We start from the raw sequence: 25,716 nt of genomic DNA, 5'->3' as shown, positions 1-25,716 counted from the left end.
TTGCTTGTTTCTATCAAAATCACATATTTTCAGAAACTAAGCATTAATCTGCATTCTAAACATGCTCAAGGAAAACCTGTGTTGACGCTTGAAAGTTAATGTCACAAAAACAATAAATGGACTGGCTCACAAGTCTGAGGGGGAGGCCAACACATGTTATTACATGTAACGAACACATATTAGTTATATATAAAACATAAAACAATTATCATTAAGTGGATAAACAGCTCAAAGAACATTGCAACCATTTGTCCTGTAATGAAGATAAGACATGCATGCACAGGATGCACGAATATCATAATCAGATGTTTAAAACTGACATGGTGATGCTGCAAGTTGATGACTGACTCACAGTCCATGTTATATTCCCTCCCACCAAGCCCTTACCGAAATGTTATTACTTTTAAATCAAGCAAGTCTACATTTTCTACCGCTTCTGTATCTTCCATCTCACTGGGGCTCCTTTTCAATTAAAATGAGTTCTCTGTTTCTATCACAGTCATATATTTTCAGAGACTTATCCTGCTGAAATGCACACCATGGTGTAACCATGTTCACCACTGTTTACCATGAAATACCATGCTAAACCATGGTAAACCATGATCACCTACATGTAAAAACCGTAAAAGGTGACTATGCTTGTCATAAAAGGCAACTAACAAGATCGGGTGGTCAGACTCGCTGACTTGGTTGATGCATGTCATCAATCCCAATTGCGTGGATCGATGCTCATGATATTAATCACTGGATTGTCTGGTCCAGACTTGATTATTTACAGACTGCCATCATATAGCTGGAATATTGCTGAGTGCTGCGTTAAACAACAAACTAACCAACCAACCGTGGTATACCATGATAACCAAAGTACACCATGATCATTAGAAACCATAGAAGACCATGATCATTGAAGATTTTACCATGGTACTGGTAAACCAAGGTCATATAAGATTTTGCCATGGTAGACCATGGTCATGAAAGACATAGCCATGGTAGACCATGGTTATTTCAAACAATATTATAAAATTGAAAATTGAACTCCTGACTTTTTTTCATTTTGCATTTCATGTATGAATTACAAATAATGGGAATATTAAATGAATAATAATACCATTTTATGAATAGCATTGGAAGGAAGCATCAAAACATGCAAGAGGCAGATGAAAAATATTTGTCACTTGTACATAATGTTGGCTTAAATGAATATTCATTACACATGGGCCTGTATCTTACACATCCTTGTACTTGAAGCCCAATAAAGATTGCGTGCATTGAGCCAACCTATAGTTGAACACCTCACTCAGAGACATGTGAAAACAAAGTGTGTTCCAGTACTTCTTTTTAGTGGGGGACACCATTTGGAACCACCACAGAGATTCAAAAAGAAATATCCCTATTGAACAGTTATTGAGTTTATACGCTTAGGCAAAAAATCCTACAAACATCTGAAATTACCGTTTGTGCCGCCCTCTATTTTTGCTGTTTCAGTAAAGTTGACCATTTGGCTGCTTAAATCTCAACTCTTGTGGTCATATTAGTTGTATTTTCTTGCCTATATTTTGCCATTTATCAAAAGAAGATGAGAGAGAGCCTAATCGAGTGTAATTCACAACACGGTCGACATTTATTTGTCTCAATAACCGAGATAATTCAGGGTAAAACCTACCATCAATTAACCAGTAAGGAGGCGCGCCAGTTTGCTGATCGTCTTCCTCATTATAATTGTTTGAAAACAAGATGAAAATGTGGGCGATATTAGAAGAATGTTGGGTAGGTTGGCAAGTTGGGTAGGTTGGCAAGGACTACAGGACTAGTGCCAATTTCTAACACTGCCCTATTCGCGACTCCAGTCGTTGATAACAATGGTGTTTATGAATTCTATTTTTGATATTGATACCTTAAAATTGTAATTATTGCGATTGCTTGTGCATATACATAATAAATATTATCAATAGCCATTGTCATAAAATAACTCGCGCAACTGACTTGTCATTGAAAGCACTGCACCGCCTCAAATACGTGTTGCTTCGACTTGCCATGCACGTACGACACATTGCATTCGCACTAATTATGGAGTTGTATAAAGCAAACACACACATATAAAATACTAATATTGGAAGATAGTGGAATAACGAATCTTCGTGCCTCGATGATCACTGTCATAAACGATGAACAGTCGGACCAAGAATATAATTCCACCGACTTCATATAATATTCTTGGTTGGACTATTAATTAATTGCTTAATACAGCGATCAACGAGGCACCACTGACTTCCATTATTAGTATTTTACTCTCCCCGACTAACATTAGACCCGTGAAGCTCCAGGATGGAATAGGTATTCAGCAACCCATGCTTGCCGTAAAAGGTGACTATGCTTGTCGTAAGAGGCGACTAACGGGATAGGGTGGTCAGGCTCGCTGACTTGGTTAATGCATGTCATCGTATCCTAACTGCGTGGATCGATGCTCATGATGTCAATCACTGGTTTGTCTGGTCCAGACTCGATTATTTACAGACCGCCGTCATATAGCTGGAATATTGCTGAGTGCGGCATCAAACAACAAACAAACAACACTAACATTAACCTTCATCTGATAGAAATATATTCATATTAATTGAAATATGCTTTTTAAAAACCATTACCATTTCTCTGTTCGTGACTCTTGTCATTCAGGGGCGAATGTATTGGGCATTGTATGTTACGGAAAGATGCGAGCACCTTCCGTCCACGGGCGCTGTTACGGAAAGATGCGAGTGCCTTCCGTCCACGGGCGCTCTTGAGTAAGATGCTCCAAACATGATTTTGTCGTTTCCTCGTCGTGTCATCGTCAACTGATTACAAGATCCAGGCGAAGAATATCCCACAAGTTTATGTGGGGATTGATTTTGAGGACTATCAAACGATGGATGTGTCAACAGACGATGTTCTATCGTATGGCCATGTGAAAGTAATGGTGTACCGGTGGCTACATCAAGTCGATTTCCAGGGAAATATGATTAGCTGGAGAGGTAAGTAAATAACAACAAAAAGCTAAGATTGAAACATGATGTTTTGAGTATGAGAATACGCACAGATGAATGTAGGTCAACAAATGTACAACACTCTGTGTGTGTGTGTGTGTGTGTGTGTGTGTGTTTGTGTATGAGAATATGCACAGATGAATGTAGGTCAACAAATGTACAACACTGTGTGTGTGTGTGTGTGTAAATGTAAACAAGTTGAATGCATTTGATTGCAGAATATATTTAATTATGAATAATATACTTATAGCCAAGTGATGAAAGGCCAATGTATATTTTAATGTATATTTCAGACTTATTTTGTTTGATAGGCAGCACACATCAGCTATTTTAGAATATGCAAGGGAAAACTATTCAGAAAAAAATAATTATTTGTGTATTTTTTTATGAATATTACAACCATATGTTAAATATTGATAAGATAATCCATATTTGATCTCTGACCATAGCAACAGCAGAAGATAACTGTCTTATATTTGCTATTTTACATTTTTAATTAGTCAAAACCAGTTCATAGTAAATTAGAGTTTTATATTGTTACCTTAAAAGTTATTAACATTCATCATATGCAAAGGAAATTTTTATATTTAATATATGTTGTACTTACTAAACTGCTGAAACCTTTTTCTTACAAAAGGCTGACAGAGTTGTGACTTATGGGACAGCGTAAGTGAGGATATATGTGAAGTGTGTACTATCCTATCTGTGGAAGACAGCAACAGCCAAGGGATGACATGGAGCCTGTTTTTTCTATTGAGTAAAGCAAATAGTGGCCAATCAGAGTAAGTTTCTGAGTTATGGTTATTACAATATCTTACATTGCAGTCACAAATACTGTTGGTGATGTGAAATGTGTCAAACGACTAAATCTTCAAGTATTTTTTGGTTTTTTTTAAAAAAAATTATTGTTCCCAGAGTTGCAGATTAATATAGTCTTTCGTCAAAGACATATTTCGGACTGCATAGAATGGCACAATACACTCTTTAAAAAATTAAAGGTTTGGAAACAAACATTGTCCTATTTCAAACCAACACGGTTGCAACACACTGTCACACTCAAACATATCATGTATCAACAGAGAGCTATGAATCAAATGCTGATAATAAAGGTGACCATTTGTTGACCAAGTTATTTTTGTCATCCTTTTTTATACCTTTTTTATAGCAATAAATTTCTCGATTGAATGTATGTTTTTAAATAGTTTTAAAAGTATATCTAATTTCGGTTTGGTTCCTTTAATTCCACTTACATGAATATGCCTTTTACCCAATAAAACTATATCAGAGCTCCAGATAAGCTTTTGGTGTCGTGGGTATTTTACCCATGCATTTTAAAATCATTGGGTATCAGTAATTCTATCTGGGTATTCAAATATCTGTTACCCACTAGTTTTTACACATGTGGGTATTTAAGTTAAATATTTAAAAACACTATTCATCTAGTCCCTGCAAACTGGTGTTGTGTGGGTTCGAGAGCTTTATAGGACTCAAAAATACCATGATACTTCCACAAGAAAGTGTGATGGCAAATGATCATGATGTAACTGTCATCGTGGAGTTTGGCAAGTTGACGGAATGCCCGTTTATAATTTCAAAATAAGTTGCTGATTTGCCAATCGAATACGCAGGGTTACTTCACAATATTTTGATGATACGCACAAGTTTTATTTTTGTAGCGTATCTGTAATGTTCGTTGCGTATTTGATACACTTGGATATTATTTTACTGCGTATTTATGCATTTCTGATGCGTATGCAGATACGCAGCTTATCTGGAGCTCTGCTATATGATTGATTAAAGTATTAGAGTAGTTAGAACCAAACCAAATAAGATATTTTGTCAATTTAATTTTTTGTGAAAGATAATTGTTAAGCCAAAGTTTGAGATCATTCCAAAATTGTTTAGTTTCATTACATTCCCCAAAGACATGGCTGATATATCTTCAAGTTTTATTTCCAACATTTTTCAATTTTCAGAGCTCAATATGTCTAATTGTATGTCATTAGATGAGGACAGTATTAATTCTACAAACGGTTTAGAGTTATATATTTTATGTTCAAATGCTTTTTGTTTGCTTAGTTAGTCTTTGTTTTGTAATGAATTAATGCTGAACTTGTCTGATGTAATTAAATTTGCCTTTGGCTTTTATGATGGATGTTTGATTGACAATATCCCAAGAACTATTAAAGATGTCTTCATAATTCTGTTTTTGTTTTTGTATTTCCTATTAGTTTAAGGAAACTAAGTTTGTTTTGTCAAAAAAGTAGTCAAAAAAGTTGTTAAAACACTGGTCGAGTAAAGTATATTTTAGCCAAACACTGTGGAAGTTGAAGGGACTTTGGACCAAGCTTTTACTTTGAGAAAAACATAAGTTCGACACAACAGTGTTTGACTGAATTACAAATCACTGCTTCATGTGGGATTACCTTGTGAGATCATGGTCAGATAAAGTCTCCAGTTCTCCAGAGTTTGTATACACTGTCATAGGCAAGACTTTTTTTTAAAGTTTGATTTACAAATAAGGTGACAGAAATGTTTAAAAAAAAATAGAAATTAAAAGTAGTAGATTGTCTATTCCACTAACAAGAAATAAGAATTTATTATTATTTTAAAGTCATTTACGGTTGCCATTAATGTAAATAAGTTATTTAACATACTGTAATTAAGACCCCCTTGCTCAACTGAAATTTTGGGCGAAGAAAGAGTTATCTGTAAATACCATCCCCCCAACCCCCAACTCCCACTCCCCAAGATAGAAAGCGTATGGCCTTATTTTTCTTACAACATGGACAGCCATTGGATCACTGATGACAGAGGTCCTGACTGACATAATTACATTTGTTTGTTTGTTGTTTTAGGCCGCACTCAGCAATATTCCAGCTATATGACAGCGGTCTGTAAAATAATTGAGTCTGGACCAGACAATCCAGTGATTGACATCATGAGCATAGACCCATGCAATTGGTACCAATGGCATGTATCAACCGAGTCAGCAGGCCTGACCACCCGATCCCGCTAGTCGCCTTTTACGACAAGTATAGTCACCTTTTACGGCAAGTATGGGTTGGTGAAGACCTCTTCTACCCCGGAATCTTCACGGGTCGATATAATTACATGCAACCTTGATATAGCTGTAATATTGCTAAGAGTTGCACTTCAGGTACATTCACACACTTATGTAGGATGCATGTGAAAAGCTTGGCATATATATGTGATTACAAAAAGGTAGTGCTTGCAATTGTAAAACTGATACTGAAATAGTTTGAATGTTTGGTGCACTTGAACTGAAGAACTGGAAAGTCTTTTTAATTTTTTTCTTGATATTTTGGAAGTGATTATTCTCGAGTGTTGACTGATTGTCATCCAAAATATCCGAAACATATCTATGAAATTTAGTAATGATGAAACAAGAAAACAGTGTTATCACTATCCCCCACCATGGGACACTTTAGAATTTTTATTGTTTATATAAAGTAGTAATTATTAAATGTGAAATTAATACATACAAAAGGCAATTTCTCTAAAAAGAATTAACTGCAGTCTTGATAAGTATATCTCTCAGATGAACTAACTTCAGTAGTTTATGAGAAATCTTGTCCCCATTGCAGACACTGTGCACCAAGTAAAAAATAACATAGATCAAGGGCCGTCACCAATATTCAAACTCAGTCTTGACAAGTAGATAAGCATGCAAACTTTTGTTCATGTAACTTCAGTAGTTTCTGAGAGAACTTTGTGACATGGGGATAAAAATGATGGAAATGTCCTAATGCCATTTATTCCTGACAAAATTACAGGATGTATAACTCTAAACGGCTCTAGTTATATTCATACTTGTTTATTCTCATATCAATTTTCATAGTGTATCCCATGGTACTCAATAGACTGAACCATGTTTTACCATGCTCATTTCAGCTGGGATTTTATGGTCCTTGACCATGTTGACCTTGGTCTACCATGGTTTAGAGACTATGGTATTCCATGTATGCAGTATTTGATGGTAAATATGGTCATTGACCATGGTATATCTGGCCATGATATTTACCATGCTAATCGTAGAATAGGTCTTCAGCAACCCATGCTTGCCGTAAAAGGGAACTCTGCTTGTTGTAAGAGGCGACTAACGGGATCGGGTGGTCGGGCTCACTGACTTGGTTGATGTTTTTCTTCGTATCCCAATTGGGTGGATCGATGCTCATGATGTCAATCACTGGATTGTCTGGTCCAGGCTCGATTATTTACAGACCACCGTCATATAGCTGGAATATTGCTGTGTGCGTCGTAAAACAACAAACCAAACCAAAACCATGCCAATCCGTGGTGCCATTTAACAGTAGTGGTGCACAATGTTCCACGGACCATGGAATACCACGGTATACCATGGTCATGGTATACCATGGTGATTCCAACGCCATTTCAGCTGGGAAATGTTAGTGGAGCTGAAGAACAGCACTGATCTCCAGCAGAGGGAGCAGTTCCGAGTGCATGAGTATCTGTATGCAGCATCTGGTGTTGGTGAATCACCTTGTGATGCTCTGCAGGCAGTGCACTTGCTGCGCTAACACTGCGACTTGCGTCATCACTTGTAAGTGATCCGTTGCGCATTATGTGAAGTTACTCTCAACCAAATATCACGCCAATTAGCTGATCTGGAAAGCTGATTGAGCTATGACTCATTAACTGATAAATAATTTCAGAAAATTATTCAAAATTGAGTAAAATTTGGACAGTCAATTTCTATTAATTGGACATTATGATCAAATTTTCAAAACACTAATCAATATCAAACTTGTCTTTCTGAATAAATTCTTAGACTTAATTATTCCATTTAGGAAAGCTCAATGCCAAGTCATACATTTTCACAAGTTTTTAAAATGCTTTGCATCCACACATGTTCACTCTGACAAAGTGAACAAAGAACAATAGTTCAATTCTAATAGGTAGCAAGTAATTGTGATGGATTTAGAATAAACATGTCATGTTTGATAGGCCTTTCTGAGAAGTTTGCTGTGTGTGTGTGTGTGTGTGTGTGTGTGTGAGAGGGAGAGAGCATGCGCGGGTTTGGTTTTACGCCGCTTTTAGCAATATTCCAGCAATATCACGGCAGGGAAAAACCAGAAATGGGCTTCACACATTGTACCCATGTCGGGATTCGAACCCAGGTCTTCAGCGTGACAAGCGAACGCTTTAACCACTAGGCTACCCGACCGCCCCTTGAGAGAGAGAGAGAGAGAGAGAGAGAGAGAGAGAGCAGGCTTACAAGCACTAATACCAGGGCCAGGGTTATGCGAGTGACATTTACCCAGTTGTTTCATGTCCTTGTGGGCAAACGTTGTAACGGAAATGTTGCTCTCACCTATTCCCCTGCCAGCCCTACGGCCTGACCTATTAACACATTCAGTGTCAACAAATCCTCAAAATCCAGATAAACAAGCACTTGGATAAATCTACAAGACTTTCAATTTGAATTCCCAGGACAAAGCCCTGAAACAACTTTGGTGTTTGCTGGTGGCTTCAATTTGGGACTACACAAATCAAGGGGTTTTTTTAAATTTCAAACTGATGGTTTGTACTTTAAAAAACTCAACACTTCACAGCACTTCATCATGTTCAAAATTCCTTTGATTCTATTTGATTGATCAAGGTGATAACTGCTTGACAAGTCATTTACCCATGGGCTGATTATAATAATAATTTTCATTAGTCAATTTCATATCTATGAAAAGTGTCCTTTTCTCAAAAACTTTCTGACATAGTTTCTGTTTTCTTGAATTCAGAGATATTTCCTTTTCAGTAATGAATAGCAGAGTAATTATGCCTTTTTTCCATTTTACTGGTCCTGTTATAAGTGGGGAAAACCGAACTAAAACACTGTAATAAGCTGCATTAGGAATCTTAATTCCAAGTTGGGAATTTATAAGGACATTTTGTTGAGGACAGAGGCTAAATATCAGCCTCTGAGGTGTTAAACTTATGACAAATTCCTATATATATCTTACAACACTACATCAATACATGTCCTCAGCATACAGCACACAAGGTGACAAACTCTTCACAATGACTTTTCATCACCTTTAATGATGCAGCCTCAATAGCACAATCTAGTATTCAAAGCTGCAACCAGCTGATCCTGGTAGGAAAGGAACACATCCCAATGTTTTCAGTTATTATACCACTAGGGTGACTTATGTCCATTGTTTTGGAGTTCCTCGAAATGACACCGGCATGCACAATGGATGATGTGATTCAGATGAAAGGGGAAGGAGCATCGTTTAACAGTTTTTGCATAATCTCGCAAACACATCAGTTCATGGTCCACATGGTAAAGGTCTGTTAGTGCCGCCCCTCCCCCTTGTATGATATGGACTTGTCGGCACCTCAAGCATTTAAAGTCCATATCACCCTTGTGGCAGGTGCTAAATTGACTTATATCCCAGTGTGTCTACATAATGGGTTAGGGAAAAAACAAAACGAGTATGTTGTTATTGTTTACTACCAATTATTAATTAAGATTATTGCACTTATATAGCGACGTGCATGCACGTGTATGTGTGTGTGTGGCTGCTTGTACTAGTCTGGACTGATGCCGATTTATAGTGCTAGCCCACTGAGATACCATGCCGCAGTTTAACATGAATACCTCACTCAGACACTGTATACTGACGGCGAGCCGACCAGTCCTTGTTTTAGCCCCTTAATGCCGAGCCCCAGAAAGGGTTACAACAAGTACCATCTTTAAATGTCTTTTGGTATGACGTGGCCGGGGATCAAACCCCAGACCTTCCGCTCTCCGGGCGGACGCTCTACCACTTGACCACAGGGGCGGTGTACCACTACAGGACTAGTGCCAATTTCTAATGCCGGGTCACTATAGGATTTGAACCTAGTTGGCATACGTACAAAACAGCAAGTTGCAGAATGAAACATGTCAATGTTCAAGAGAAATAGGACAAATTTAATCATCAAGTCATAACTCTTCTAGGTGGCATTACAAGAGAACTTGATCAGTAACAAACAATTTTTGTCTGGTATTTGCCAAGCTTCTGACATTTAGAATGCACCAAAATCCTGTCATTCATCTGTGATAAAAGCCATGCTAATACTGTCTACACAGCCCAAGTATCCATACCCTAGACCTAACTCACGTAACGTCAAGGGCTCTTGTACTGTTACCGCAAAAGGTCAGCACTAACAAGACAATTATTAGTACGTAAACTGTGCCTAATTAATATATTCCAGGAAGGCCCCAAATGCAAAAAAATACAGGCATAACAGGGCAGGTAGTTCGCCTTTGTTTTTAAGGCAAGGTGAAATTGGGTTTAACGTCGCGTCCTGGATTATTGCACTTATATAGCGACGTGCATGCATGTGTGTGTGTGTGTGTGTGTGTGTGTGTGTGTGGCTGCTTGTACTAGACCGGACTGATGCCGATTTATAGTGCTAGCTCACTGAGATACAATGCCGCAGTTTAACATGAATACCCCACTCACACACAGTATACTGACTCCGAGCCGACCAGTCCTTGCTTTAACCCCTTAATGCCGAGCGCCAGACAGGGTAACTAACAAGTACCATCTTTTAACGTCTTTTGGTATGACGCGGCCAGGCATCGAACCCCGGACCTTCCGCTCTCCGGGCAGACGCTCTACCACAAGACCACGGAGGCGACACCCTTTGTTTTTAAGCTACAACTGAGTTCATGGTAAGAGAACTGCTGTAAAGTTTTACTGTGTTGCATACATACTGTTGTAAAGTTGTGTTGTGTTGGGGATATATTCTCATGTAGCTTCTAGCTTAACACACAGAGTGAGCACCACCAAAAATAACAGGCTTCATCATATAATCTGAACCACACCACTCTTTAGGTATAAATTCAGTGTATTACAATAATGTTTTTTGGTTTTTTTGTTGAACGCCACACTCAGCAATATTTCAGCTATATGATGGTGGTCTATACAAAATCGGAGTCTGAACTAGACAATCCAGAGATTGTCATCATGAGCACTGATAGTGGGATATGATGACTTGCATTAACCAAGTCAGCGTGCCTGACCAACCGATCCCATTAGCCGTCCCATAGCATCATCCTCGTATCATAGTATTGAAACATATCAATTCAGTAGGCTTAAGATAAGCCAAAATGGGGATACAGCTATATAGATGAAATATGTGATATATAGTATGATAAATCCTATGCCATCTGATTCTATGATGCGGATGCACGTCAATGAGCAGGAGCCTCTCCAGGTGGCACTGCACAACCTCTGCGCATAAAGTCAGAAATAGCTGGCTAGATGTGCAGATGAGTTCACCTGACACCAACACTGTGAAGAGCTTGCTGTCTGGGCACAACACAAGATACTGGGATTTATGTGGGTGCTTGTTATCTTGTATCTCGGCAACCACTTTTGAGCTACCAGCACCACCCCCATTAACCATTACACAGAAATTGGATTATGCATCATCCTTTACTGAATGTGACCTCTGTGTGTGTGTGTGTGGGGGGGGGGGGGGGGGGGGGGGGTCGGTGTATTTGTGTGAGACAGGTTTGTGCATGACATGACCATCATTCTATGCGCTCTTACAACGTGCTGCCCATTCATAACACAGAATAGATTAAGATAGTGCTTTGTAAGCTGGGGGTGAAAATGAGAACTTTTCCCTCTGAAATCAGGGCAATCATCAACCATACAATAGATATGCTTAACAAACCTTGAGTTCACAAATACAGAGAGGTGAAAAGGGGTTCTATGTTGCATTCAAGACGACTGCTCTTATATATAGCGACGAGTGCGTGCATGTGCGTAGCTGCTTGTACTAGCTCAGACTAATGCCACAGAGATATCATGCAGCAGTTTGACATAGATACCCAACTCACAGTTTTCTGACACCGAGCTGACCAGTCATTATTTTATTCCTTAATGCCAAGCGCCAGGCAGGCAACAAGAAGATCACTTGACCACAGTTGTCGATAAAGTAGTGTTACCCATACCTAGTCTCTTTCAACTATTAACTAATATCATAGAAGGATTCTTCTGCTGACAGACTGACAGACTGCATCACAATAACATATGGGTCAAGTTAACATATCATTTTCAGCAATATCACCCTCATTCAAACTAAACAGCCACTGTGACCATTTAATATCCATCTTAAGTTACTTACTGTTGTGACCCTTACAAAAGTGCATCTACTGTAAAATATGGTTATTACGAACATACTTATAACTGACGGAAATAACGAACAATATATATATGCTGTGTATATGCTTATAACGAACTACAGTTATAACTAACTGATATTAGTGGCCCCTTTGAGCTGGTGATGACTGTAGTTTTCTGTATTTTCATATCGTTTCCCATCCCTCATGTAGGGCACCTACCTCCCCTATCAATGGTTTCTGGATATTGATTCTTTTCCAGAATCCCCATAAGATAATACAGGAATAGCATTCAATTCACTATTTTGCACTCATTGCTCTAGAAAGTCTTTACCATGAGTCAAACAGGAGTTTGAAAGCCAATCCCAATCACATGATACCGACACACGATCCCAACATGACAAAAAAAATATTGTGTTCAGCTCCTATTCAAAGGTCCATAAACTCTCGAAAAAATAGTCCTGCTGTTTATTTCCATTTTTAAATACATGAGGATGTTCAAGTGGTTCAACAGAAGTTGTGGGTGTTTTGTTTTAAATGTGATGGTGCTACAGACTCTCACTGTCTCGTGTCTACCGCTAGGTGGGCTTGGGGAGATACAGACTCTCACTGTCTCGTGTCTACCGCTAGGTGGGCTTGGGGAGATAGCATGGCGTACAGCTGCACCCAGTCATTGGATGAACCTGAATGTAAACGGATTGTTTATCTAGGCAACAGAGTGCACTCCCAGGACACTTTCAAACATGGTCTCATGTTTACAAAACATATATGTCAAATTGAAAACTGAGCGTAGTCTACAACGTTAGACACAATTCCGAAGCCGAAGACTAGTACAATTCGGTCTAGTCTAGTAAGCTCTGCTGATAATATTTCTTGAAATATTGAGTCACCATGTGTTGTCTGTAAGGTCTAATTAAGTGAGTTGGTTGTTTAACGCCACATCCAGCAACATTCCAGCTATATGAGGGCGGTCTGTAAATAATCAAGTCTGGACCAGACAATCTAGTGATTGACATCATGAGCATTGATCAATGCAATTGGGATACGATGACATGTATCAACCAAGTCAGAGAGCCTGACCACCCGATCCCATTAGTCGCCTCTTACGACAAGCATAGTCGCCTTTTACGGCAAGCATGGGTTGCTGAAGACCTATTCTACCCCGGATCCTTATTGCATCACCATGTGTTTTCTGTAAGGTCTTATTAAGTGAGTGAATGAATGTCCGTCTATGACTTTAGTTAAAAGTCCAAATCCTGAGTCTAGTAAAATTCTGTTTGGTTCAGTAAGCTCAGCTAGTAATAGTCCATATGACAACATTAAAGTCCATATGAAAACACTTAAGTCCATAAAAATAATGTCAAGAACCATGTTCGGGCTCGTGGACTCCAAAGTTTTTGGACCCATGAAGATCCGGGGTAGAATAGGTCTTCAGCAACCCATGCTTGCCATAAAAGGCGACTATGCTTGTTGTAAGAGGCGACTAACGGGATCGGGTGGTCAGGCTTGCTGACTTGTTTGATGCATGTCATCAATCCCAATTGCGTGGATTGATGCTCATGATATCAATCACTGGATTGTCTGGTCCAGACTCGATTATTTACAGACCGCCGTCATATAGCTGGAATATTGCTGAGTGCGGCGTTAAACAACAAACCAACCAACCAACCAAAGTTTTTGGCACAGACTTCTGAATGGACTTGATATTCTGCCCACCTCGAGCAGCCATTCCACATCATGGTTTCATCGATCATCATTTATACTAATACATCCTATTACTAGGTGCTTTCTATTGTCCCTGATCCAGCTCTCATTGTATCCGAACACTTCACATGTCGTTTCTTCTTGAGTCGGCACTTCATGTCCACGGCTTGACCATCTCTGTACACTTCAACCCCTCATCCCCAGTGCCTCCATGTAGGTCAATGTACCTCCAATCTCAGGCATTCAATTGTCTGTATCAAGCCCTATTCTGTCCAACACATTACTACACTTCTTAGTTTACCATTCCATTACATGCAGGGACGGACCCATAAGGGTCTGTGGTAGAATAGGTCTTCAGCAACCCATGCTTGCCATAAAAGGCATGTAGGCACGTCATCATATATCGGTACATTTTTAATGTTGATGATGTATTGATACAAATTTTATTTATGAATATGGATACTAAACAAATAAATAGTAGTGAAATGTATTGGCCTGACTTTCACATTGGCTAGTAATTTATTCATGTATTGCAATATGTTCCACATTATATTGTATGCATTCTTTCATCTGTAAATTGTTTTTGAACGTTGTTCAACCTTGCACTGCATTGCATTTACAGTTGATGATGTTGCAGTATGTATATCATTATATGTTTGCTTTCCCTCACATATAGTGTTTAAATAATGTTTACACACTGCGATGTTATCATCAATTTTCTGATCATTTTCTTTTACAAATCCGAAATATACCCATACATCAGACCACCCAAGCACAATTTTGGCAACTTTGAAATCGTCCTCCATTTGTTAAATGGTGCTAGGGTCACAACTAATTTCCAGTGTCATTGATATCACAACCATGCAGCTTAACACTGACCTTATCCTTCTTTTCTACATTCATTCCTTCTTTCTCTCCCAAACACACCTCCCAGCAGCATGACCTGTTCCCAACCATCCCCATCTGGACTTAACCTTTCACCACTAGAAGCCCTTGATGGCTACCACATGGCACAAATGTGTAGTATTCCCCCACCAACTAGTAATATTACACATTCATACCAAATCCCTGTAAGTGAGTGTAGAAATGAGCTCAGGAAAAACAATCTTGTCTGGTCTATCCCCACCAGCACTGACAAAGTAAATGTTTACAGTTGTTGGGATACACAGTGCTTACACTGACTATCTCCACTCTCGGAGGATACAAACACAAGCCGTCTGCTTCTTGCTGTGGACAAGGCAAAAGTGTTATTTGTAACAGACACTGATGTACTAAGTGTCACAAAAGAAGTAACCTCTGCAAGAAATGTACCCAGTTTTTACCAAAGTCACAGTCGGAAGGCAGATTCATTAGAATCATCACTAACATGACTAAGACACTGAAAATATACCAAACCAAAACATATGAGGTCGATAGGAGCAAAGCAAAAAAGTAGCTTGAGGCCTCTTCTACACACCAGCAGAAAATAGTGTTCCATTATTAGTTCAAACAATTTTACATGTCGCCCTTATATATTTGGAGAGAGGTGATGTGAAATGGGGTTTGAGGTCACATCCAAGATTACTGAACTCATATAGTGACGTGATTGCACGTATGTGTGTGTGTGGCTGCTAATAACAACTCTGGATTCTTGCCGATTTATAGTGGTAGCCCCCTGAGATACCATGCCGCACATGAATACCCCATTCAGACACAGTATACTGACTCCGAGCCAACCAGTCCTTGTTTTAGCCTCTTAATGCAGAGTGCCAGACAGGGAAATAACAAGTACCATCTTTTGGTATGATGCAGCCGGGGCTCTACCACTAGCAGGCGGGGGCTGTCTATATACATGATATATACATGTATTGATACATCACATCACATGGAACAGAGTATCATGGCACACTGAAAGTTTTGTGAACAACTACATTCCCATAAAACAACAAATCAATACCTTGCATGCCTACAGCTATTTTTCAGTTATGAAACATGGTGTCATCTGGCACACATCAAATAATGTTTCCATTTGATAATGTGTACTGTATTTCCTTGATTAAACATTCCTGTGAAGATTCCGGGGTAGAATAGGTCTTCAGCAACCCATACTTGCCGTAAAAGGCGACTATGCTTGTCGTAAAAGGCGACTAACAGGATTGGGTGGTCAGGCTCGCTGACTTGGTTGATACATGTCATCGATCCCAATTGCGTGGATCAATGCTCATGATGTCAATCACTGGATTGTCTGGTCCAGGCATGATTATTTTACAGACCGCTGTCATATAGCTGGAAAATTGCTGAGTGCAGCGTTAAACAACAAACCAACCAACCAACTTGATTAAACACCGGGTAATTTTTATTAGAGGCCGTCAGGTAGCCCAGTAGTTAAAGCATTAGCTCGTCACGCCGAAGACACGGGTTCGATTCCTGACATGGGTACAATGTGTGAAGCCCATTTCTGGTGTCCCCCGCCATGATATTCAGAGCTCCAGATAAGCTGCGTATCTGCGTGAAATACGCATCAGAAATGCAGAAATATGCAGTAAAATATAAACCAAGCGTATCAAATACGCAACGAACATTACAGATACGCTACAAAAATAAAACGTGTGCGTATCATGAAAATATTGTGAAGTAACCCTGCGTATTCGATTAGCAAATCAGCAACTTATTTTGAACCTTGCCAAACTCCACGATGACAGTCACATCATGATCATTTGCCATCACACTCTCTTGTGGAAGTATCGTAGTATTTTTGAGTCCTATAAAGCTCTCGAACCCACACGACACCAGTTTGCAGGGACTAGATGAATCGTGTTTTTGAATATTTAACTTAAATACCCACATGTTTAAAAACTAGTGGGTAACAGAAATTTGAATACGCAGATAGAATTACTGATACCCAATGATTTTAAAATGCATGGGTAAAATACCCACAACACCAAAAGCTTATCTGGAGCTCTGGATAATGCTGTGATATTGCTGTAATATTGCTGTAATATTGCTAAAAGCGGCGTAAATCCATACTCACTCACTCACTCATTACAATTATTTCACATTAACAACAATTTAGCAATACACACAAACATGAGTGAGTGAGTGAGTTGGGTTTAACGCCGCTTTTAACAGTATTCCAGTTATATCGCGGCGTGTCAGCTTAATGTGGGAGGAAAGCCCGAAGTGATGCAGGTCTTAGACGTTTACCACTTCGGTGAAACCCACGAGCACGGGTATGGTGCTGACAAACCTAGAAACATAATCGGGGCGAACCGGGATTCGAACCCACAATCATAGGTTTCTGGCGTGCCCAAGGGACGCAACTCTGCACAGCGAATCGCAAACATGATATACATATTCTAATTACTTATATTCTCTCAGAGACAGACTGGGCAGTGGGGTAGCCAAGTGGTTTAAGCGTTAGCTCGTCACTAAAAGACCTTGGTTTGATTCCCTATTTGGGTACAATGTGTGAAGCCTATTTCTGGTGAACCTTACTGTGATATTGCTGGAATATTGCTGAAAGCAGTGTAAAACCATACTCACTCACTCAGAAACAGACTCGAGTGAAGATATTTCTGCTATAGGTGCAACAATGTTTAAGAACTTGCTTTGTCCAACCAACCTTTATTGAAACAAACAATTTGTCTTGCTAAGCATATAATCATAAACAGTTTAAACAAAACAAATTGAGGGACAAAAACATTTAAAATGCCTTTCAGATTCTACCGACATTTTTCCGTCCTCGTTATTATAGCTGCCCACACACACACTTAACTTGATACTTTTCCTGTTTCCATTACCAGCCCTCTTACACTTGATATAAAGCAATATTTCCTGATGAAGCACCTAACTCTGCACAAAATAATACCAGTCATGGCAAGTCTACATCTTTTCATAAAGACATCTGCCAATGAATTTTCATTGTACAGAAGTCCACATACAACTAGAAATTCCAATTCACTTTTATTTCAAACTCTGAAGTAACTAACAAGAAATGCACAATGTGTCTTCTTTTATCATTCACATGTGACATAGTTTCGTTGAAAAATATTTCCCTGTAAACAAATGTCATTTTTATATCCTACACAGGTCATTATCATCCAGGGTTTTATGCAACACAGAAATGTGCGTCTAGTAAGCACAACTGAATAGAATGGACGCAGATAAAAAGAATAAGTTGCATCCCAAAGGACACACAATAATATTTATTGTACCAAATTATGGACAAGATATAGGAGTGAGTGAGTGAGTTGGGTTTAACGCTGCTTTTAACAATATTCCAGTTATATCACGGTGTGTCAACATAATGTGGGAGGAAAGTCCGAAGTGATGCAGGTCTCAGACGTTTACCACTTCGGTGAAACCCACAAGCACCGGTATGGTGCTGACAAACCTAGAACCATAATCATGGCGAACCGGGATTTGAACCCACAATCTTAGGTTTCTGGCCTGCCCAAGGGACGCAACTCTGCACAGCAATCGGGCGCCTTAGACGATTGGGCCACCCGTGCCCCCCCCACAAGATATATGAAGGTCCTGTAATTAAAGAAATTATCAAAACGTACACCATGTCATTACTTTACAACATCCTCATATTTCCTGTAACGTCCCTTGAAATCAATTTATTGTGGGACCCCAAATTTTTTAGGTCAAGGTAAAACCCTGATAAGCTATGGTCATGTAAAAAAAATGGACCTCCCATAATCCAATTTTAAAAAAAAGACCAAGTTTTTATACGAATATACCTTCATGATGTATTGTGTTATAACATAATTAGATAATAAACTATCACAGCAGCTGCATGAGGATTGGCCATCTGGACTGTGCACCGTATCACCTAGCTATTGATTATGATAATGTGTGTCTGGAACATCGTTGCATTACTTCAATGCTTATGAGTCCATTGTATCCATGTAGCACACATTTGACTACAAAAACATTATGATGAGATTGGTTATATGCTACGTCAGCACAACAGCAGTGTTGAAGTGTTGAATACTGTCAATTGTCAAACCAGGATGTTACTTACAGCCATTATCACATGTTTGATAAGACATATTTTATTCAGACTGAAATTAACATGCTATTTCATGTCTGACACACTGAACAATATCACTTACACTCCATATTTGTATTCCATTGTGTATATCAATGTTTATAACTTTCATTACAACTTTAGAATTAATATCATCTATAACATAGCACTTTCAAATTATGACCACAATAATTAATACAATTGTGCTGAGAACAGGAAGGTCGTTATCACATAACACACAGTAGTGTTTAAAATTAGGGGAGAAGTTTGCAGTTGTCCATATTTGGAATATGATCATGACAGATTTAGAGACAAATTAACTCTCGACAAGTTGAGCCAAAATTGTGCGATGCCATCCTCATCTCTACATGCCAAAAACACAACAAGAACAGCAAAACTCAACACTGATGGCATCTCTGCAACACTCACTAACTGTTGTAACAACTAAGTCCTCAATCAAAACAATTTCTATTTATGCCACAGAATGTGCTGAAGAATCAAAGTTCATACGTTGATAACAAAGTTAACGAACACACTTTTAACTAACTGACGGATATAATGAACTGTTTTTTCGGTCCAGGCCTATTGCTGTATATATGTTTGTAATGAACTACAGTTATAACGAACTAAATTTAGTGGTCCCTTTGAGTTTGTTATAACCGTAGTTTACTGTACAAAAATATGATTCCTAATAAAGACTGATACTTAAACTTCTCATGCTTATCTTAATATAGATTTACGCAAATTTATGTCAAATCCATCTCAGGATATCACTCAGAAATATTACTCTGTTCAATCTACCTCATCACTGATTTGTACGTTTTGTAAGTTTCAAAACTTTTATTCATTATTTAATTTTGTCCATCCACTTGCTCTCCATTGTAAGAAACATTTCACTACACGATATTCATGAATAATAAATGCTAATAACATCATGAATACTGAAAATAACCATGAAATGGATTTGCATATATCAATTGTTTCCAAGCCATTAGTATCATAATTTTATAACTATCAGTATCACTATCATATGCAATGTCTATAAATATACTGTTACACCGACTTAGTTGTAAGGTATCCAAAGCACAAAATAGATATCAACATTGTCACCGAGTGAAAACATCCTGCATAGCTGTATATACTTTGTGCTAGTGCTAGTGCTGTGTAGGGGCTATGACCTCAATGGCTGTAGAATTGTAATTCACACCAATGGTTGAATGTAATCTTGAACAAATACCCTCTTCTATGCTAATTGACATGCACCTTACCTTCACAGAAAACTTCAGTTTGAAAAAAAGAAAATAGTTCTCCTGCAGTTACTCATGTGGCTTACTTGATGCAGAAGGTAGAACAAAATGGATAACATCTTCAATGAGGTTTAGTTAATGAGCTGTACACCACACTTCACAAAGTTGATATACCTGGGCCCGGTTCCTCAAAGCTATCTTAGTCTTAAGTTGATCGTAACTCCCATTCTTTAACACTGACTTACGACAATCGTAGCGCTAAGATCGCTTTGTGGAACGGGGCCCTGTACTATGCACTGGTTTTCAAATACCACGAGGGGCGGTCGGGTAGCCTAGTGGTTAAAGCGTTTGCTCGTCACGCCGAAGACCCGGGTTCGATTCCCGACATGGGTACAATGTGTGAAGCCCATTTCTGGTGTCCCCCGCTGTGATATTGCTGGAATATTGCTAAAAGCGGCGTAAAACCATACTCACTCACTCACTCAAATACCACGACATAGGTCGTACCGACATACTACAATATTCCTTTATTTATTTTAATTTGTGGGCCCAAATTTAAGATAACATGTTTCAGTATAACAACCAACTCAAACCAAAGAAAACATTACAAACTCAAGCAAGGAAAAATCATTGACCGAAGAAGGTATTATCCTGAAGGGGATCTAAAACGTCAATAGATTAATCATTAATATTGCCCGTTGCAATTACAGCTGAATTAAAAAAAATCAATATCAATCTTGAATCTATCCCATAAATCAAGACTGTCCCAACTAATATGACGAAAGCAGAAAGCCAAACCATGCATACAAAAAAATAAAAAGGAAATGGCAAAATGAGTTCTTTTATCACAAAGAAGCTAAATGAGCTGGTTGTTCACAGCTTTGTGAAGTCGAGTGAAAACGGGGCATTCCTAGGTTTCTAAACCCTTCTCAAACACATTGATCTCGGTCACATGATCAAATCCAGTGCTAAAGTCCCCGTCAAATGGTCCTACATCTATTCTAAGATGTTAACCAACAGCAGCATGCTGCATCTTGAGCACCTTAGAATATCACACAAACATCTACACAAGTCCACAGCTTGTCTTGAGATCTACACTGGGGTTGCACTAAGCAGATTTTCCATCTTGTCAGAGTAAATATTGACTGTCAACCAATACACTGACTGCACATATCTGGGGACCATCAAGCATCTGTTCACACATTGAAAATCATGACGAGTCAAAAGGACATCCCTTGGCAGGATAATCCCCTTAGAAGTTGAAGTCTGTATCTAATGGATTGGTTGGCAACGTCATGGAATATTGTGTTTTTGTTTGTTTGTTGTTTGACGCCGCACTCACCAAAATTCCAGCTATAGGACGACGGCTGTAAATAATTGAGTCTGGACAAGAATATCCAGTCCACGTCATTAAAAGTTCCAAATTTGGAACTAGCAATTTCCCAATCATGTTACAATGTATTAATACATATAACTAATAACTAATAATATTTATTTGTAGAAGTAACCTGTATTTCACATATCACAAGACCAGTAAATAGGAAGAGGTTTAAACGCTTTGTTTTATATAATGGCATTAAATGCAATCTGAAAATAGCCTGAATTTAAGAAAATATGAAATTCTAAAATACACGTATACCCAGTTTGAACAAAATAACGATTTTTCCCCCAATTTGAATGCCAGGCGGGCTTAGATAAGAATCATGGATAACTCCCTGACATGACTATTCCTGTGGCACGCTTGAGGTTTTTAGCAACAGAAAGTACCTCCACATTTCCTGCATTGTTGGAGAGCACAGTAAAATATTCACATGAGACAACAAAATATGCACAGACACAAAAGCATTGTCTAACAATGAATGTGAAGCACTATAAGAAATCTTAATGTGTGGCAGACAAAAATCACAAAATCGGTTTGCAATGTGGAGCCTCAAGCAAAGTATTCCTCAGCAGATCATAAACATGCATAAAGGGTCTGCTTCAGCAAATTGTTCAACTTCACGGATGCACTAGAACACAATGCCAACACATGTGACAAGGGTAGAGTTTACAACAACTGAGCTGGTTTGTAAAACACTGGCAAATTTAAAAGGATGATTCTAAGCTGAAACAGATGCTAAATGTAATCAGATTTAGTGAAATTTAACTTCTATTCTTATTCAATCCAACGCATAGATAAAAAAAATAAAGTTTTGTTTATACGAAGCTCAGATCTGGTCCAGATGTGAGCAACATGGGTTTGTAGCTACCTCCCATAAGAATGTATAACTTGTCTGGGGGAAGACATCATCTGGAGAGCACCATTCCTTGGTAACATTACATGGATGCTCATACATTCAGGAAGTAATATGAGCATGTGGATTAGGGCAGAATAATGCTTACTAGTGGCAAGACCTGTGAAGATTCCGGGGTAGAATAGGTCTTCAGCAACCCATGCTTGCCGTAAAAGGTGACTATGCTTGTCGTAAAAGGCGACTGACGGGATCGGGTGGTCAGGCTCGCTGACTTGGTTAATGCATGTCATCGATCCCAATTGCATGGATCGATGCTCATGATATCAATCACTGGATTGTCTGGTCCAGACTTGATTATTTACAGACCGCCGTCATATAGCTGGAATATTGCTGAGTGCGGCGTTACACAAAAAAACAACCAACCAACTAGTGGCAAAATAGACAAAAACTGAATGGTGCTCTATTCTCTGAATTTCATTTTCTCTCAATCTCAATGATTTATTATTTTAGATAGGTTAATAAGTTGAAACATCATGGACATGGATACAGGAATATTATTGGCATCATGACACACAAGAATGGTTATTAGTCTTCTAACCATAACTGATGACTATATGGCTAACTTGACAAAAACAGATGTGAGGAAAAGCCAAGGACGCAACCCTGCTATACATGTGCCCCCACAGCTCACTGTCCTATTGCCCAAACATTAAAGACAGCATAATAGAATGTATTCAGATTGATTGTAAATATTTCATATGGGCTCATATTTAGGTTAATTTCTCTTATATGTGCAATACCATCAAATGCTTCAGACAATCTGAACATATTCAATACAGCTTAAATAGATAATAAGTTAATAAAGAAGATATGTTACTTTGTTTCATCTGCCTGGATCAATCTTGACAGATACATTAGCAATAATTCCCAAGTTTGTCTTGTTTGTTGTTAAACTCTGCAATCTGCAATTTTTCAGCTATATGATGGTGGTCTGTAAATAATCAAGTCTGGACCAGACCAACCAGTGATGGACATCATATGGGAATCGATCCTCAAAATTGGGCTACGATGACATGCCATCAAGCAAGTTACCAAACCGGAGCACCCGATCTATAAAGTCACTTCTTGTGAGAAGCATGGGTTCTAGTTTTTGTGAAAATGCATTCAAAAGAGTTTGTAAAATGTTTAGAAAAATAACCTTTCTTTTCCTTCCATGAACATTCTGTCTTTGTGAAAGATTTCTTTGCTGTCAATTTAAAATTATTAATGTGTCAATATTTATTGGATGCAGATATAAATCCTAACAGAAGCTAAACGGTGTGATATATAAAACAAAATGAACTGTCAAAATATCTCTTATTTGGACAAAGGCCCCAGTCTGCATGGTCTGTCTGCTGTGTTGATGAATCAGCCAATACTCCTCACAGGGCACTTTCTCGACAGCCTGGAGTTCCGCTGCACCCACTGTCAGGGATCAGCTCTTGGAGTAACGGACGTAATGACAACTTATGGGTGGTATTTGTCATGTGGAATAAACATGGTCATATGAGAAGCGTCTAGGTGTAAATGTAAATTCAAAGCTCTTTGACAGAAAACATGTGAAAGTCGGAGCACAGCGGATTCGCTTCACTTCCGACAAGGCTGAGAGAGTCTTACCTGCTACGATTGTGTCGACGAGATCGAATTTGGTTGAAATCTTAGGGTAATCCTTTAGTTTTCTGCCACTTAAAATAACCTCCCCTGTATGCTGCGCCTCCTCGAAAACACGTTCTAACGGCCTGCCTATTACAGGGGGGCTTTGAGAGCCCGACCCGTAAGTGGCCGCCATTTTACAACTTCAGCAGTTCGGCTTGATGCGCATGCCCCACCATGATTCCATATCTGATACTATTTCCCTGCAACAAATTGTTAAACGCGCACCTGCTAGCTTCTGTTTGGGCATCTGGTGGACGAGATAACTCTATATAGCACACACAATCCCACTGAACGCTGAAACAAACCTGCAGATAATATATATTTTTAACTTATCTTACGTAATAAAATTATCATATATACACAATAACTTTCGTAATTCATACACTATGATGTGGAAGCAAACAAATCATCGGAACGTCCGACGATCATGCAAAACATATCTTTTAAAGAGCAGTGATTCTTCATTTTAGACGCCATGCGTTCCGCATATAGAACTTATCCTTTAACACTTTATATTTTTTTTATGCAATATATTTCACCTTCATAATTCACGGTCACAACAGAGAGTAAATATTCCGTTGCCTTGTAGGGAAGGAAAATGTGCAAATTCCGCTGCAATTAGGGACTGGTCATTTATTAGGGTGGGGATGGGGTTGTGTGGGTAATAATACATGTGACATTTTTTCTTTAAATACCCTCTGCATATTAAATGACCAGTCCCTAAAAATGTTCAAATTTATAACTGATAACATATAATTAAATGTGTCACTTTTTCAAGGACCCAATCCTCTTTCACTGTCATTTTTTCATACCCACACTTACACTCGCCTAACCCCACCCCTCTATAAGGAGTAACCAGTCCCTTACCTGTTAATACTTGGTACCAAGTAGAAAGAACAGATCTGATTTGTGTGTTAAGTGTGTATTGCATGCATCACCTACATCAGTTAACTAACAAACCAACAGGTGAATTATCATGATTATCACAATCTCAAGAAACACGGGTTTGCATATTGTGTGTGTATTGACTGCATGATTATAAAGTCTAATAGCGACGTCACCCACTGACAACCCTTCATACGTATTCCCGTACTAACACAGTGTATGAACACGAATATGCTTCAATGGAGTAATACAGTAAGCTGCTACTACCAATTCAAGTTCCTACACTTGTAGGCTGTTTGTACCCAAACTTTAGTGGTTAGACATTTGTTTGCTCTGCTTGGAATGGTTACGTTGAGAACCAAGAGTCTGAAACAGGTGGCGATAGATTCCCTGCAACTGTTATTGTTTATTGGCAGTTGTTAGTTATAACGACCGACTAGCGTATTTGTTTTGTAACCTTTTGACTTTTAATTGTTGTGTGTCCTCGCATTAAACGACTTTATTCGGACCATACACAAATAAAAATGGTAAACATATTTACCGAAAATCCGAAAAAATACCGAAATCACACAAAATCCGTCTGTTCGGATGTTTCGTTAACAGTCATAGGTGGGTAAAGACAATAAAAATTTTTTTAAAGATTTATTTTAATTTTTTTTTTTTTTTTTTTTTCAAAACGGTGTTTGACTACGTTGTCGTGTATGCAGTGTTTTTTAATTGTATCTGGTCGAAAACCACTGTACGCTTTGTCGTAGAA

The 25,716-nt window shown here is 38.6% G+C and overlaps 1 protein-coding gene across 8 annotated transcripts in view; it reads right to left on the bottom strand.

Annotated features, from left to right (window-relative positions):
* Positions 1–24,247, bottom strand: part of LOC139447100 (DISP complex protein LRCH3-like) — a 116,774-nt gene extending 92,527 nt beyond the window's left edge. For all 8 annotated transcript variants that reach the window (XM_071228260.1, XM_071228261.1, XM_071228264.1 and 5 more), the window contains exon 1: positions 24,036–24,247. In XM_071228260.1, coding sequence (XP_071084361.1) covers positions 24,036–24,207 — 172 coding nt within the window. In that variant the 5' untranslated portion in view covers positions 24,208–24,247. The remainder of the gene's footprint in view (positions 1–24,035) is intronic.
* Between the last annotated feature and the right edge of the window lie 1,469 nt (positions 24,248–25,716).

This window comes from Haliotis cracherodii, unplaced genomic scaffold, assembly GCF_022045235.1.
Source record: "Haliotis cracherodii isolate W230 unplaced genomic scaffold, xgHalCrac1.p SCAF_7, whole genome shotgun sequence".
In the NCBI taxonomy this organism is placed as follows: Eukaryota; Metazoa; Mollusca; class Gastropoda; order Lepetellida; family Haliotidae; genus Haliotis; species Haliotis cracherodii.
Note: the sequence above shows the minus strand (reverse complement) of the source record. Positions and strands in the feature narration are given on the sequence as shown.